The 17,974-nt window shown below is 36.6% G+C and overlaps 1 protein-coding gene across 1 annotated transcript in view; it reads left to right on the top strand.

Moving 5' to 3' along the window:
• PLPP4 (phospholipid phosphatase 4) overlaps window positions 1-13,925 on the top strand; it is a 157,661-nt gene extending 143,736 nt beyond the window's left edge. The window contains exons 6-7 of the mRNA XM_070753999.1: window positions 1,228-1,398; window positions 13,726-13,925. Of these exons, the coding sequence (XP_070610100.1) occupies window positions 1,228-1,398; window positions 13,726-13,925 (371 nt within the window). The remainder of the gene's footprint in view (window positions 1-1,227; window positions 1,399-13,725) is intronic.
• Window positions 13,926-17,974: the final 4,049 nt, after the last annotated feature.

The following is a 17,974-nucleotide window of genomic DNA, read 5'->3' as shown; positions in this document are numbered from 1 at the left end:
AATTGTTGCCTGTCTTAAGGCTAGTATTTTAAACATCTATTGAGATTCTCAATCGTATTTCAGTAATATTTTAGTGAATTCAGCAAACTGTAAATCAAAATCAGAAGAAATAGTTAGGTTTTGCACCTTTTGTTAATATAACAACAACAACAACAACAACAACAGAGTTGGAAGCAACCTTGGAGGTCTTCTAGGTCAACCCCCTGTTTGGGCAAGAGACCCTACATTACTTCAGACAAATGGTTATCCAACATCTTCTTAAAAAGTTCCACTGTTGGAGATGATTTCTAAATCATGGTTAATAAACAAATACATTTGCTATGCTAGTTTCCAGGTTATTAACATTTTCCTCAGTGATGTATTGTCTGCCTTATTCCCCAAAAAACATATGTTAGCATATATGTGTGTATTTATATATGGGTACTACACTAAATTATCAAGCAAATTAATGTTTGAAAATATAACTGTACAATCTTAGTTACAGGTAACTTAAATCTCTGTGACACAAGTTTGAAATTATAGATGTTGCAACATGTACTCTTTTTGTGCCCTAAGAGATCAAAAACAAGCATCTTTTGCACATATAGCAAGACAAATGTCCCTGTAGATTTTCATTTAAAAAAATATTCCTGTCGTCTCTCTTTCAGAAATGGGATTTGTGAATGTTGCTGTTTCTAATGCCTTCCCAACACAGTTATGATATTTTGGAACATAATTAAATCACAGCTGCATCATGGTTAAATCCAATATTAGCCACAGGAGAATCCAATTATAATTTAATACAGCATATGAGTTTCATCTCACTTTCTTGCAAACAGATAATCTTTTTTTGTTGTTGTTATTAAAAATAAAATGTAGTTCTTTGATTGTTTGTAGGCTTTGGGTTGAAAAATGACAATATAATCTGAAATGGTCTTATTTGCAATGTGTTGAAGAAATGAAGTAGGCCAGTGTTAGGAGCTAAACTTGAACTGAATGTGATTTATTTATTTATTTTTAAAATCAAATTGCAGAAGAGCAAGATAGTAGAACAGAGCTCATGTCTTTTCGTTTCAGGTCAAAGTTATAGATAAATACCTGGATAGAATTTCTAGTTAATTACATAGGATAATTGCCTATGTCACTTGTAAAGCTTGTTTTCTACAGATGAGTTATGTTCTCTGGCATTGTGGCTTTCTGCTGTGCTACTTCACCTCCTGGTTCCCTGTTCTCTTCTTCCTTTGGCAGTTGCATTTTCAGGCCTTGGCTTTACTACTTTCTACTTGGCTGGTAAGCTACACTGCTTCACTGAAAAAGGTCGTGGGAAAAGCTGGCGGCTCTGTGCAGCAATTCTACCTCTGTATTGTGCCATGATGATTGCTCTATCACGTATGTGCGATTACAAGCATCACTGGCAAGGTGAGTCATGGTAATCCACGCCTTCTTTTAACCGTCCTTTCTCTTTCTGGAATACGATTTAGGCAGGCGGTGAGGAACAAGATCAAATGTTACTTGGTTAAGCATGGGAGAACTTTTTCATGGACACTGAAACTGGCTAACTAAATAACTGAAAGAACATGAGATCAGATGAAAATAAATTAGTTGCTGGTGTGGAATCATTTTTGTTCTTTTCTATAAATGTGTAGAGTTCAGTGAAAGTAGGTTTCAGGGTCTTATTCCTAGATAACAGGATTATAGCCAAGTGTTTCTCAAATGTGGAGCAATGCCAGGGGGGCATGTGACCCTAGAAACATGCTTTTTTGCTGCAGGGAGTAGGGTTTTTTTGCACCAAACACAACAAAGAGTAGAAGATATGAAGTGCATATAAAAAAACCTTAAGAGACACCATAGAAAAATATTTCACACGGATGAAAATAAAGAAGAGAGTTGGAGATAAGGAGACAAACACAAGTGGTGCTTGGCTTCACTGTGACTACAGAGGGAGGCGAGGAAAGACCAGTATGTTTACTGTGTCTAAAAATGTTAGCAGCGGACAGCATGAAGCCAAATAAATTAAGGTGTCACTTAAACACATTACACCCCAATCATGCTGATAAGCCACTTGAGGTTTTTCAGTAAAAACATGCTGACTATTGCAAACAATCACCTGGCAGAGAGTTGGGGTGGGCGCGTGAAATGTTTACTTCTTCTGGGGGTGGGGTTGGGGAATAACAGAAAATAATTGAAAAACACTGTTGTAGACAAAGAAATTCAGGTTGTTTCTTCTAATCCATGAAGACAATGTACTTTTACAGGAGAGTGCTTAGCTCCTCAATTTCTTTTTTAAATGGTCTTTGGAGGTTTTTTTAACCATGTTGGGCAAAGGTTCTTGGATTTATAAATGACACCATGTAGGAAATGTATTAAATTGTACTGTAAGCTCTATACTTTTCAATATTTAACAACAAGAACAAAAACTTAATGAAGCAATTTTAAACAATTCTTGAAAAGATTTTTAAAAGTCTAAAAGGAAGGTATCATCAGTGATACTTTACTTCATTCTTCAACGAGAGCATCACTTGAATTAAATTTTACATATGACAGGTCTGAATTAAATCCATAAACTTGTTTTGTAATAATCAGCAGTTGGATGTCAAAATTATAAATGTTTAATTCTGCTCCGTATGTGCTATTAATTTATGTTACGGCATGTGGTAGTTTACCATGTCAGCACGTCCTTCAGATATATTTGAATTGCAACTCCCTAAATTCCAGACCAGCACGGACATTGCATACAACTGCAGAATCAAGTTAAGAAATGCTGTTAAAATGTATTGATAGCTAATGTGATTTAAAGGAAGAATAACAAGCATAATTCTAGCTATTTTTGTGTTAGGCTTCACTGCAGATATCTATACATTGACTTGAATATTTAAGCTTCTTTTACACATTATGGAGACTATACATATGGTGGTGTTCTTGGATAAATCCTGGAAGCTGAGGCCAATAACATCATGATATGAATTGGAGGATTTTTTAATAGGTTAATTAATATCTATTTCTATTTTCGTCCTTTAGTATGTCAAACCTGAATGCCTTCACCAAACTTGGGTTTTTTTGGTTAGGTTGATTTTAAGCAGAGGAGGATTCATACCGGTTCTTTTATTATTATTATTATTATTATTATTATTATTATTATTATTATTATTAATTAGATTTTTATGCCACCCCTCTCCAAAGACTTGGGGCGGCTCACAACAATAATCAAAAACAGTATAACATTGCAACAAATCTAATATTAAAAGAGAACAATATATAAAACCCCGTCAATTTAAAACCCATGCAACACATACATATCAAAAACATGAAATATAAAAGCCTAGGGGAGATGTCTCAATTCCCCCATAGGTTGGTCTTGAGTAATTTGCGAAAGACAAGGAGGGTGGGAGCCGTTCTAATCTCTGGGGGGAGTTGATTCCAGCGGACCGGGGCCACCACAGAGAAGGCTCTTCCCCTGGGGCTCACTAAATGACACTGTTTGGTCAACGAAACCTGGAGAAGGCTAACTCTGTGGGACCTTATCAGCTGTTCCGGAGGTATTCTGGTCCACTGCCATGTAGGGCTTTGAAGGTCATTACCAACACTTTGAATTGTGACCGGAAACTGATCAGCAGCCAGTGCAGGCCACGGAGTGTTGTAGAAATGTGGGCGAATGTGGGAAGCCCCACGATAGCTCTCGCGGCCGCATTCTGCACGATCTGAAGTTTCCGAACACTTTTCAAAGGTGGCCCCATGTTTAGAACAGTTAGTAAACTGATGATGATAATGTCATGGAGCCAGTTCTGTTGGTGCTGCTGCCCTCTTGGATTTTGTTTCTGCACATGTGCAGAAGCTATTTTTTATTGCTACGGGGGCATGCACATAACCGCACAACCCAAAGCGAACTGGCAGCAAAAAGATCCACAACCCAGTCCTCATCTTAAGCAATTCCAAGAGGCTCTAGAGTTTGTAAAAAAGAGTTTATGAACTGCTAGTTTTCCAGCATTTATGTTCTGGCAGCTTTAGCAAAATTTGGAAAAGTCAATATGTAGATATTATTACACACAGAGATATTCAGTATAAAAATAATATAGCTATTCAGGTTTGCTGGATGAATTCATACTGAGATATGGTTTTAAGAAATGTATTCCACCAAGAGGCACAATTATTCACATGGTAAAATAAGTACTGTGCAATTACAGTTTCTAAATAGTGGAAATAGATTGCACCCAAAGGGACTACTATGTGTCCATTACAGCGGCATATGCTTGTCTTTGAAGTTGAAAGAAATAGAACTGGAATTACTCAACTACACTCAGAAAAAGAGTGTATATTGGGGTGAGGAAGAAAGAGAATTTATTATTATTATTATTATTATTATTATTATTATTATTATTATTATTATTATTATTTTTCTTCAGAAAATCTTAATGCTGATCCAAATGAGTCACATTCTGAACTAATGGTTGGACAAAAAATCAATTCTACTGAGCATCCTTAAGCTGCTTTCTTCATGCTGAAAACAGCCAGAAATGAAGCTAGCTAAATAAATTGCTGTCTAGATTATCAACTTTAGCAGTGACACTAAATAGGTGTTCTTTTGGGATAGTGTCACCTTGATTGGTTGATTCTCCTGCTTTCCATCTGCTTTCCATCTGTCCTTATTTATATATGTGTGTGAACAGCTTTCTTAGTCATGGATGGGTCCATAGCCTATTGATTCTATTACTAGAAGACTCTACTTACCAAGGAACATAGACAGGTGTTGAATGTTGCAAGTGTACCAGATATTTGAAGAAGTTAAAAAAAAAGCTTTGGAAGAACATCTGAAGAACAGTGAAGAAGTTGCACTGAAGTTACTGCACCATTATTAAGGCTTATTGAATATTGGAGAGCCTACAAGAATGACCAAGTGACAAACAGAAAAGAGACATGACTTGCTAAGTCAATTAAAAATTCCAAATCCAGTCTAAGCATTTGGCTAACTATGCAACCAACCGTAACAATAATGACACTGAAATGGCGCTTATGACTGGTTTTCACACTTATAACCTTTGCAGAATCACATGATCAAAATTCAGATGCTTGACCAACTGGTGTACATTTATGCCAACTACACTGGGATCATTTTTGTAACTTTGCCAGTTGGCTTCCAACAAGAAAGTCAGTGGGGAAATCCAGATTCACAACAACTGGAGTGCTACACTTAACAACTGTGTGTGGAAAAAGTTGTAAAAATGGGGCAGAACTCTCTTGCTTAGCAACTGACATTTTGGATTTCATTGTAGTTGTAAGTCAAGGACTAGTGGTACCTGTAGTTGCTTTAACAATTACTGGCTGTTTTAGGAATTAAACTTTACAGAGAGATGCTGACGTATTCAAGATGTTGATCTGATTGTAATTTTCCAAATGGGAATAAAATCTAGATGTGCTAACGGGAATAATTATACATTTTCATCTTTGATTCGCCATAATAAGTATCTCTAGAGATAAAGAGCAAAACCTTAAAAATCAAATAGAAAATGAAGACTTTGTTGTTGTTTTCCAATAATTTTGTTAAAGCTTTAGGGAAAGGAAATTCTTGTAGAAACTACTCTGTAGATGATTACAAGTATTAAATTAATTATAACTGCAGATAACCTGATGCAGATTAGATATTAGGCATGTGTAGACCTTCTATTCAGTGTTTGTGGCTTCCAAAGCCTCATCTCCAATGATTTGCCAATAGAAACAGCACAATTGATGAATTTGGGCAGTCAAAAAGAAAACAGGGGGGGGATGCTAAACCCAGTTTTTATATTACATGAAGTCTCTGAGATTACAGGGAAAGCTTTTTATGTGATCCACAGAAATTTTTTTCATCCTGCTCTGAGTTTACCCAGGAAGTCTTCAGTGGCACAGCTTCTCTCCCATTGGCTGATCAAAATTAGTTATATATAATTTGACATATCATGTCTTATGCTGTCCTTGAAGGCCACATAGAGGCTTCAACTGCTCCAGTATGCAGTGGTATAAACAGATGCCTTCAACATACCCCTGTGAGACTTCTGTTTGTGAGGTGTAATGGTTGCTAGGTTGATTCCACGTATGATTCAAGATAGTGATTGATGCCTATAAAGCCTTATAAAGCATAGTACTAGACGGATCACCTGTCTCTCATAATATCTGATTGACCACTGTTTTATTTAAGCAATGCCACATATCTTCTCTATCACAGTGCCATCTTCTCTATAACAGTACCTGCCCTTTTAAATGAGGTTCCTTTTTGAGATCCAAATGGCTTTCAACTTTCCTTTAACTTAAGATCAAAAGCGTTGTCCTCCTTTCTATGCTTTTTTTGTTTTTATTGTCATATTTTTAATGTTTTAAATGAGTGGTAAACCTCTCAGAGTTTCAGTAGTAGCAATAGCATAAGGTGACCAGATGTCCAACTTTCAGCGGGACAGTCATGCTTTTTGATCATTCGTCCCACATCCCACACCCTTTGAAAAATATCCCACTTTTTTCTCTCCGGCCAAGCTGGGTTAGGGGCGGGGAGGGTGAGGCAGCAGCAGAGAGCTCGGGATCCCAAGGGGAGGCCCTTGGGATCCCGAGCTCTCTGCTGCTGCCTCACCCTCCCCACCCCTAGCCCAGCTTGGCTGGAGGTCTCTGTGCAGACATCAGGCCAGCTGTGTAGGGCCTTCGCTTGCCTGTTTCCCCTGCCCCGCCCCCAGATGGGCCCAGTCATGTCCCGGCGCTGCACCCCTGCGGAAGAGGGAACAGCAGGTGGAGAATTTGCCGTGACCCAGGAGGGGCTTAAGGGCTGGCCGGGCCTCGCTGCCTGCTCTTCTTTCCCAGCCCACCACTCCAAAGAGGAAGGCCAGCTGCATGCATGAGTAATGGAGCAATGAAACTGGGGGGTCATCCTTCCATCCCCCCACAGCTGGCCTTCTATCTCGGCCTTGAGCCAGGTGGGGAGGAATGAAAGAACAGTGGAGGAACTTGGAGGGTGGGTCAGGGGGCTGTCTGCGTCTGCTGGGCAGAGACTCCGTGTGAGAGGGGAAGCACATGCTCACCCTTCGGACCCTCTTCAGCCCTCCACCTCCTCTCACGCCTTTGCCTGCCCCGCAAGCATCATTGGAGCAGGGAAGCCAGGTGGGTCCTGTGCTGCAGCCATCCCGTCCGTCAGCCTCTGAACTCAAAGGAGGCGTGGAAACCCCACCCTCTTTCTCCAGGTGGGCCAGGTGAAGCTGCTCCTGGACTGGAGCACGTACTGAGCCCCGGGGAAAGGGCTGGGTTCATGGGGGGAGGGAGGGAGGGAGGGAAGAAGAGGAATGAGAGAAAGAAAGAGAGGGAGGGAAGGAGGGAGAGAGAGAGAGAAAGAGAGAGAGGGGGGGAGAAAGAGAGAGAAAAAGAGAGGAAGAGAAAGAAAGAGAAAGAGAGAAAGAAAGAAAGAGGGAGAGAAAGAGAGAAATAGAGAGAAAGGGAGAAGAGAGAGAAAAAGAGAGAGAAAATAGAGGAAGGAAGAGAGAAACAGAAAGAAAGAAAAGGAGAGAAAGAGAGGGAAGGCGGGAGGGAGAAAGACAGATGAGGGAGGAAGGAAGAGAGAGAGAGAGGAAGGAAGGAAGAGAGAAAGAAAGAAAGAGGAAGGAAGGGAGAGGAAGAGGGAGGGAGAAAGAAAGAAAAAGGAAGGGAGGAAGAGAGAGAGAGAGAGAATTTTTTGCTAATTTTTTTTGGCTGAACTGTTTTTTTAGCCCCACTCCCTCCCCTGCTCAATTGTGTCCCTCTTTCCCAATCTTAAAATCTGGTCACTTTACAATAGCACTTAGACTTGCATACCACTTTCACAGTGCTTTACATCCCTAAGTGGTTTACAGAGTCAGCATATTGACTCCAACTATCTGAGTCTCTGTTTCACTGACCTTGGAAGGATGGAAGGCTGAGTCAATCTTGAGCCTGATGAGATTCGAATTGCCAAACTCCTGGCAACCAGCAGTCAGCAGAAATAAACTGCCTTACTGCATTCTAACCACTGTGCTTCCATGACAGTAGTAGTAGTTAATTTAATTAATTATGTCACAATATCTTTGGGTATTCTATTTTACTCTTTTTAAAATTATCTCTCTTTTAATTATCTAAAAATGTTTTTAATGAACAGATGTGCATAGACAATTTAACAACAATTGAAAATCCATTGTGAATAAAAATAATCTGTCTGGTACATAAAAATACATAATAGATCTGAAGATATTTTCACAAATAGGGTTTTTTCGAAGTACCTGGAGCCCACTGCAAAGTCCAGGATATGTGTACCTCTTGACAAGATACATATTTTGTCCTTCAGCACTCTGAAAATATAAGAAATGCAAACTTTTCAATTCTCTTCAGCTATAAATGGTTATAGAGAATATATGCAAAGGAGAAATGAATCCAATAAACGTATCTCTTTATGGTAAGCAAGATAAAATTTATATTTACAATTAGTAAATACAAAGCAGAACAACACAAAATCCACACTGAGAAACAAAACTATAAAAGAGGTACAAGAGCTCTTGAAAATTACATTTCTTGTCGCCATTACAAAAACAAGGCATATAGTGAGATATTTTTTGTTTTAATATTTTCCATATTTCCCTTTATATCATTTGTTCGCAAGCATAAATTGGAAGTGTAAGGATTGCAAACAAGAATTGGAAAAACATTCTTCACAAAATTATATTTATTTGACAGATGTTCAGGGAACAGCACAGATTTTTGCAATGGGAATATTAATATGGAGAGGCAAAATCATTATTTTCCTTTAGCCATTCAGTGCACTAGACTGCTTTTATTTGGTTTCCTACTATTGAAATGTAAAAGTCATGTTAATACTCTCAGCATTGCACTTATTTGAAAGTAGCAGTGCTCTAATTTTATTTTATTTTTTATTTAAAAAGTTAGAAAATAGCTCCATGCAATTAAAAATGCTGTTTGTTTTTAAACTGTTTAGATATTTAAAAAGACTTAAATATCCTAATGGCTTAGTTCATTGAGATAATGAGATTGCATCTGACTTAAAATAATTTGAGCACAAAATTATATTTTAATTAGTTTCGGGGTTTAATTTACAGCTACCATTTCACCATTTGTTAACTCCTTAATTCATTGTCTTGTAATATAAGATTTAAGATCACAACTTAAAAAAAGATTTCCATATGTTTGAACATTTCAATTTGTTTTGCTTAAATAGGTGTTTAAAGCTGCTGAATCTACCAAATGTCTTTGAACCTAAACAAAATATTGTATCTTAGAACAGGAGCTCTCTTCTTAACTTTTAGATAGTCCTCAGCTTATTTATTTTATTTGTCAAGTACGTATTGGTAATATACATAGATATAACATTGTTTATATATATAAATGGGTACTGATAAGAGGGAACATTAGGACAGGGACAGTAGACATGCTGGTGCACTTATACACGCCCCTTACTGACCTCTTAGAAATCTAGTGAGGTCAACAGTGGACAGTATAAGGGTAAAGTTTTGGGGGTTAGGTGATGAAACCACAGTCAGGTAGTGAGTTCCAGGCATTAACTACTGTATCGCTAAAGTGATATTTTCTACAGTCAAGCTTGGAGTGGTTCACTTTAAGTTTGTATCTGTTGTGTGCTTATGTATTATTGTGGTTGAAGCTGAAAAAGTCTATAGGAAGGACGTTGTAGCAGATAATTTTATGAGCTATGCTTAGGTCATGCTGAAGGTTACATAGTTTTAAGCTTTCTAAGCTTAGGATTCCAAGTCTGGTTGCATGAAGTATACTGTTGCAGGTAGAGGAATAGAGGGATCTTCTCGTAAAGTATCTCTGGACACTTTCTAATGTATTTATGTCCAATATGCAGTGTGGGTTCCAGACAGATGAGCTGTATTTATTTATTTATTTATTTATTTATTTATTTATTAATAGAGTTGAAAGGGACCGTTAGGTCATCCCCCTGCCTGAGCAGGATTGTATCCAAGGATTGGTCTGGCAAATGTTTTGTATGCTCTGCTTAGTAGTGTGATATTACTGGAGAAGAAGCTACATAAAATTAGGTTAACAATTCTTGAAGCCTTTTTGGCTATGTTGTTGCACTTAGGTCATTTGATATGAGTATTCCAAGATCTTTAATGGAGTGAGGCTTGTCTGCAAGGTCTTATTTATTCAATTTGTATTTGGTGTTCTGATTCTTTTTGCCAATGTGTAGGACAGACCATTTGTTGGTTGAGATTTGGAATTGTCAGAGGGTAGCAGTGTTGTCAGTGGTGTTGAAGATTTTTACATCATTTACAGCACTAAAAATAGTGACTTATAACAGCTTTTCCTACTTTTGATGAGGGCAGCATCCCTATGCTCATGGGATCAAAATTGAGACACTTGCAAAGTGACTCATATTTATGATAGTTGTATGTTGAAGACTACCTCTATTCTTAGTAGGCCTTCACATCAATCCTAAAAAAATGTTAAGGATCTCATTAGGCCTAGCATTTGTGTAAAGTAATTTTAAAGGCTAAAATGGAAAATTACCAAATGACTATAATATAACCTATATTATATTCTATGAAGTCTTGAATTTGACTTTCCTGGTTGGATATTTATAAGCAGGCCCACTCCTGTCACTGTTGCTATTATAGTAGGTACTTCCTTTGAACATTTATTATTGTATTTTATAGAATTGGAGGAAAATTGGAAGCCAGACTCTTAGAATGACTGTTGTTTTGCCCAATCGTTGATACCATGAAATGATCTAGGGGGCTTAAATCCTCTTAATAGAATTATAAAGATACATTATGGCTTTTATCTATTCCAATCTTTGTGAAAATGGGGTTACATGGCAGAAGTTCTTTTGGAAAGCCTATAAACTGAAGCCTATATATTATAGAGTGAATATATCAGGTGGTTTAATGGACACACCATGCTATATAAAAAACTAATTCACATCATCAATACTGATTCAGGCCATTCAGAAAGAAATAGAAGTGAACTTTCCGATGAAATGAAATTCGAAATCCTATGATGCTTTCTCTTTGTGTCAAGTATGAGTAACTTACTGATAGTAATCCAGCATTCTAAAAGCTATACATGAGCCTCTGCTTACACAATTGTTATTTGTCACAGGTATATGCTGTCTGACTTCCAGTAATTCTGTGCCATTTGAAATGTTTTCATTTATAAGATTTTACTCTTGCGGGGAAAATTTGGAATGCAAAATGATTCGTGTTATACAGATAATAAAGTAATCTCAACATGTGTTGCTGCTTATGGCAGAGTGGAGGAGTGCTGGAACAGTTCCTTTTTTCACAGAATATCTTTACTTTAAGTGGTTTCATCCTTGTGCTCCATATCAGGATATCATATAACAGGCATAATTTTGTAGTGTCAGAGTTTCTATCTTGGGTGAAACCACATGGCAGAACAGTAAATACTCTCATTGATATTCCTCCTTGCATCTGCTGTTTTTATACAAGATCTATTACTAGTTACTAATTTTCCCTCTCCAGACATGTACACAAATGTTTAATGGGTTATTGGTTGTGTAAGTGCTCTGGAAATGTATTTCAAGTTAGACTCCTAGATGAACAAGAAATAATTCTGAAAAGCATACTGAGCTTATCAGAGGGATTGTAGTCAAGCTAAAGCCCACCTTAGTTCATTGTTTCATTTCTCACAACAGTTAGAAAGACATTGATCAGTTTGACCATGAAATGGACAACAGATGAACAACTTCTGCTTTACGGTAAAGCTACAATAACAGAATCTTACAAGTGCAATTCTATTGTCGTCACTTTTATAACCTGAAAACTTAGAGAGAGTATATTTTGAACCTCTTGCTCCACCCACTATCCAGCTGCAGGTTATGCTGTATTTTATTGGAGCCGGGGTGGCGCAGCAGGTAGAGTGCTGTACTGCAGGCCACTGAAGCTGACAGTAGATCTGTAGGTCTACAGTCTGTAGGTTCAAATCTCATCACCGGCTCAAGGTTGACTCAGCCTTCCATCCTTCCAAGGTGGATAAAATGAGGACCCGGATTGTGGGGGCAATATGCTGGTTTTGTTAAAAAGTGCTATTGCTAACATGTTGTAAGCTGCCCTGAGTCTGAGGAGAAGGGCGGCATAAAAATTGAATAAATAAAATAAATAAATTTCTTAGGCAGCATTGTCCATCTCCTATGATCTTTCGCAAATTGCAGATACAGTCCTATCACGTGCTTGTTCCCCAGCAGCCAGGAGCTGGAGGAACGCTGCCCCAATCTGAAGGTAACACTGAGTCTTCAGAGCTAAGTATTTATAGACCAGCCATCCATGAAATTAGGTTATCCCCTTTCAAAGCCATCCAAGATTGTGGCTTCTGTCAGAATGAATTTTACTGGTTGACTATATTTAATGCTAAGAAGAGTTTTCATAATTCTACGCTAAATCTCCTTCCAATCCAGTTTACTACTTCATACACACATATGATTGTCATGTCTATATGGGAATGCTTATAGATTACTTGAACATAATCTTAATGGTTGTCCAGGTTAATTTTTTTGTGTATTATTTGAATGCTATTTTAAGGGGTTGGGCAAAGATTCTTTTAATAGCAGCTAAGTCATTCATAATAATGCAAGCCTTATGGAGAATCTTGGATTAGCTGCCATCTTAATTTCCATCAGGGGTAGTTTGAATAACCAGCAAATACCACCTCTGGCTAGCCCCAGAGTGGAGTGGGAATGGGAATTTTTCAGTATCTTTCCCCTGTCACGTCCACTAAGCCATGCCCACAGAACCAGTAGGGAAAAAATTTGAATTTCACACTGTGCTACATGTTTCTTCAGTAGAGAATGGTATTAAAATGGTGGCTAGGCAGCACTGAGAGAGAGCCAAGGTAGAATGTTTATTATAACAGCACATTGCTTTCAATTCAACATAGGACAAAATATATCTCTTTGAAACAGCTGTGTGATTCTGGAAAAAGTACAGAGTGTACATGTATTGTATGTAGCTAGAGGGAAGTAGCTGCTTAAGGCTGTTGACTACTGATGCAAACTTTACCTACATATTTGAATAAAAATAGGCTGTAGGAATAACAGTGCATGTTGAACTCCCCTAAAGTATTTATTTTGCCCTGAGATTCTTGCCAATCCCATTAACCTCTTTTAATGTTTGCCCCACATTTTAAGAAAACTTGTTGGGGATTTGCTAATACTTTTTTTCTGTCTATGCTTCAGGTGTTTTTCTGCTTATGCGTCAAGTGTGTTTCTGAAGGCATCATAAAAACAATCCTTAAGTAATAAACTCTAAATTAACTAACTAACTAACTCATTTATTTTATTTTATTTTATTTTATTTTATTTATTTTATTTTATTTTATTTATTTTATTTATTTTATTTATTTTATTTATTTTATTTATTTTATTTATTTTATTTTATATTTTATTATTTTATTTTATTATTTTATTTTATTTTATTTTATTTTATTATTTTATTTTATTTTATTTTATTTATTTTATTTTTTATTTTATTTTATTTTATTTTATTTTTTATTTGACTTCTATGCTGCCCAATCTTGAAGGACTCAGGGCTGCTCACAACAATATAAAATTACAATAACAATAAACAATAAAAAGAAGTCAAGGAAAAAAACCAAGCCATTTCTAAAATCCCAATTCAAACTTAAAAAACAGTTCAACAACACACATAATAGTGGTTAATTAGGGCATTCCTATGTTATTATTTCAATAGTAATATATAGTAATATATCTTTCTTTTCTTTCTCCTTCCTCACACCCAGATGCTTTCGTTGGAGGAGTCATCGGCCTTGTATTTGCTTACATTTGCTACAGACAGCATTACCCTCCTTTGGGTAACATGGCTTGTCACAAACCGTATGTCAGTCTGCTAATTCAGACATCAATGAAGAAAGAAGACACATCTACCACCGATAATGCTACCAGCCTTCCTCTAGAAGGGATAACAGAAGGTCCAGTATGACTAATACATATGCAGGATGAACTTTTAGCTCTTTCATACATTCCGCCAAACCCAAATGGTATCTTTGCATAACTAGTGTTTTCTAACAGCTGTGATTCTGCCTTTCTTGCCTTTTTACTTTTACTGACCCTTTTCTTTGCATTCATGTGTATCCCATCTTGTTATTTTCCTTTTTCTGTTTTCTATGGGTTTTTAAAAAAAATTATCAATAAGAAGATTGCTAAGAAGGAAGTGATTATTAGTTAAAAGATTAAGGCAGAACCAAAACTCTTGAAATATTGTTAACTATTACTAATCATGATTTATGAAGCCCCTTGGTGCGTATATATTTGCTTTGCAAATCATAGCATATTCATGACAGCCAATGAAGCTGAAAGAGAGTGACATATCCAGTCTTATTCCAATGGACCAGACTGACTGCTAAGGGGTTATCAAAGCTTTCTTCTTACTAATAGATATTGTCATCTGTGACTGACTCTTTATGTACTTTTCTTAGAGACATTCAACATGTTAAAAAAAAAGACAATTTTGTTTATTTCATTGTTCTAAATGCAGTTACAGCTGCATGTTTATCTTCCTCTGCTTATTTCCTAGTGGTCTAAACAAACAAACGTATGGATATGGTGTGTGCATGCATGTATGTGTGTGTGTGTGTGTTAGTATGTTTGAGTGCTGCATATAATATTTTGCAAATCCATTGGGATTGACTACAGTGAAATACTTTCAACTTTCAGAAATGGGAGAGCCAAAATACTCAGACATCCGTCCTTCCTGACATAAATGACAGCACAATTATGCAAAGCTGCTGAAACTGTCAGCTGGCAATAACATGTACTGAAAAAATATCATCTGGACAATCTGGAAAAACCCAATATTATGTGTGTGCATTTGCGTGTCTCCCTTGAACATATGGTCATTTAGTTTGGAGCTCAATGAGTTATTTTAAACTGACACTCTAAGACTCCTTTGGAACACAACAATCCTTCCCCAAATCCTTGGAGAAAGTGAATTAGTGAGTTACAGTCACACTTGCTTAATAGTTTCTGTTGCCTTGATGAATGGATGGCAGTCAGTTTGGGAATGTTTAATGTTTCTTCTGCACAATACGCACTTAGTAAATTTGTTTCAAAATGTATCTGCTACACCTGCAGCTTTTTGTACCTTTCTTAAGCACGGTATTTGTAAGGTTGCTCTATGACAATATGTACATGCATGAAGGGCAATTAGTTGATAGCATATCTGCTAATATACATAGATCCCATTCTAACCACCTTTGTAGCAAAAATGAAACTTCTCAAAAGGATTCTCCATAGTTTCTGGGTCCCCTTTGATTCAGAAACAGCAATGCTAGTTTGCCTTAAAAATTGGGAATCTGTCTTTATTTATTATTTTTTAAAGGGATTGGATATGCTTTATTTCTGTAACGGGAAGAAAAGCACACTTCCATTTGATGAACCAGCTTGTTACTTCACGGAAAATCACTAATATACATCGAGGGTTTTTTTAAAACATTTGAATTCTGTCTTTTTTGTACAACTTTCTTTCTTGGTTTTGGAACTTCTCTGCAACACTGGACATCAAAGCAAACTTCTCTGCAACACTGGACATCAAAGCAAAATAGATATTGGAGTTAGAGATGCCCAGCTGGATATCTTTGCCAAGATCAGAGAAATTGTGTTCATCCCTTAATTTCTGACTGTTGCAGAAACACAGATGTTTGATGCCAATAAGGGAGCAGAGACCACAAGAAGATTGAGATTGCCAGGTTTATTTGGTGCATGCATCAGGTTCAGAAGATATAAAAGCAATGTCTGAACAACGTGGATTGCTTTTCAGGGCTCTTTATACATTTCCAAAGGAGTACAAAAAACACACAGCATCAGCCAATCAGATACTAGTTGTCAACGTTTCCTTATACAGAAAGTAAAAAGAGGTTATACAATGTAGAAGATACAGAATGTACAGCAGAGAGGCACTTGCGGTTAGATTGTGCCTTCAAAGCTTTGCTCTCTTCCTGAGTACATTTCATGGTTACGTGTTCAAGCAGTAGCTGCACCCCAACCGGGCACAGAGGAAGTACAGGTGTGAAAACGGAAAGGCTTAGCCCAGTTGTCGGCACTTAGAAAATGTCAAGTTTTTAGAAGATATATGCAGGACAAAGGTCATATATCAAAAGAGCATAATCCTGGCAAGAAATGCAGTACAAAATGAAAATACAGATATCAAGGCATAGCCCAGCTTCCTCATGACTACGTGTTTGAACGCTACCACCATCTTATTCAGCATTGCACTGAAAATATGAAGCAGAGAAAGGGGGAAATGATATAATTTTCAACTTTTAAGAAGTGGTACTATAGAAGACGATATTATGTATTAAAATCTTGCAATGAAATAATAATAATAATAATAATAATAATAATAATAATAATAATAATAATATTTATTAGACTTGTATGCTGCCCCCTCTGAAAACTCGGGACATTTTTTCTTCTTTCTTAATAGTTAGCTAGACTATTGGAAGCTCTTTTGATCATGCCATTGCAACAATGCTCTTAGTGTATCATGGCCTGCACAATGTCTAGTGGATGTAGCAAGCATATTTCTGTAAAATATATTCTTTATTTTCCTTCCTTCCTTTTTTCCTCCCTCCCTCCCTTCTTTCAGTGATTTTTTCAATAAAAGTTGGAATAGATAAGCCCTTTTGAAATAAATCAATTGGAGATTTAGTTTGCAAAAATGGTAATCCAAGAAAAGCTATTAAATCATACACTTTAAACACATAGTATATTAAAAAGTAATCTTTTGGGAATAGATTGGTAATATCTTACAAATATTGGATAAGGGTGATGCCATATAACTGAATATATAGCAATGGGAGAAATTATGAATAGATATAACACCAGTATAATATCAGGATTATTTGCCTTTATTCAATATATATATGCAAAAGAATAATTTTTGCCTATCCATGTAGTTTGAAAAGATTTGCAGTAGTTGTCCCTAATGGCCAGATAGCTACAAATTTTGTAAATCACTTGCATATTCCTTATACATCTCCAGAATGGTACATAAGAAGTTCTATTAAAAAATGCTTTGGTAAAACACTTAAAAATATTCAATGTGATACATAGAAAGAGGTAGCAGAATAGGGTTGTGATAACTCTATGGCTTTACTTATTTTTGGCTGTCACTGCAGAATCCTCAAAGCCTTTGCAGTGAGAAGCCATAATTGTGGTAGTCTTGGGTTTCAGTTTTACCTGGAAGCTCATCTCTTCATGTGCTTTCAGGTATTTCAATGTGATTTGTTGAACAGGTGCAGGGTTTTATTCCAATGCCATGCTTATCTATGTTTATTTCCTTCCTGAATGGTTGTAATATTGATGTGATGCTATTCCTATTAATTGTGCCCACCTATTTTTAGAATAAAACTAGAAGCGTTTTACTTCCTAACAAGGATATTTTTTTATCTCAAGTCTACGGTAAGAGTTTGGGTGCTATTAAAAAAAACATATCTAATGGATGGTTTAAGCCAGATGAATACCTCATGGTCACTTTCTCAAAAGTCACTTTTTCTCATAGTCATCTTTAAACAGTAAAGGTAACTATGGGACATTTACACTTCTTAAAGCCTTAGACACACCTCTCTTTAATATCAGTGTACTTGCAAGCAAACAAAACAAGTTACGCGTCTTATTAAATGGGAGGACTCTGGATATAAAACCAACGTTTTAGCTTCTTGTGTGATTTAATTATTTCACTGACCAAATCACTTCTTTGAATAATAATTATTATTCAGACAGAATAGAAAAACCCAAGCCCTCTTCTTGAGAGAACCCTTGTCAAAAAGAACATTCCAACATAAAACAGGCAACATTTCAAAGAAACCTTAATCCTTGCATCTTGCAAGTCTAATACATAGGTCATTTTACACACATTCCAGTTCAAAAGTAAGAAAATTAAAACACTTCAGTTGTGGCCCTCTGTCTACTCTTTAGAAATTAGAGCTTTCACCATGTTTTCAAACTAATTTTTGTTCTTCCCACCCTCTC

The sequence above is a fragment of the Erythrolamprus reginae genome, chromosome 5 (genome assembly GCF_031021105.1).
Source record: "Erythrolamprus reginae isolate rEryReg1 chromosome 5, rEryReg1.hap1, whole genome shotgun sequence".
In the NCBI taxonomy this organism is placed as follows: domain Eukaryota; kingdom Metazoa; phylum Chordata; class Lepidosauria; order Squamata; family Dipsadidae; genus Erythrolamprus; species Erythrolamprus reginae.
The sequence above is the reverse complement of the archived record's forward strand: the minus strand, read 5'-3'. Positions and strand labels throughout refer to the sequence as shown.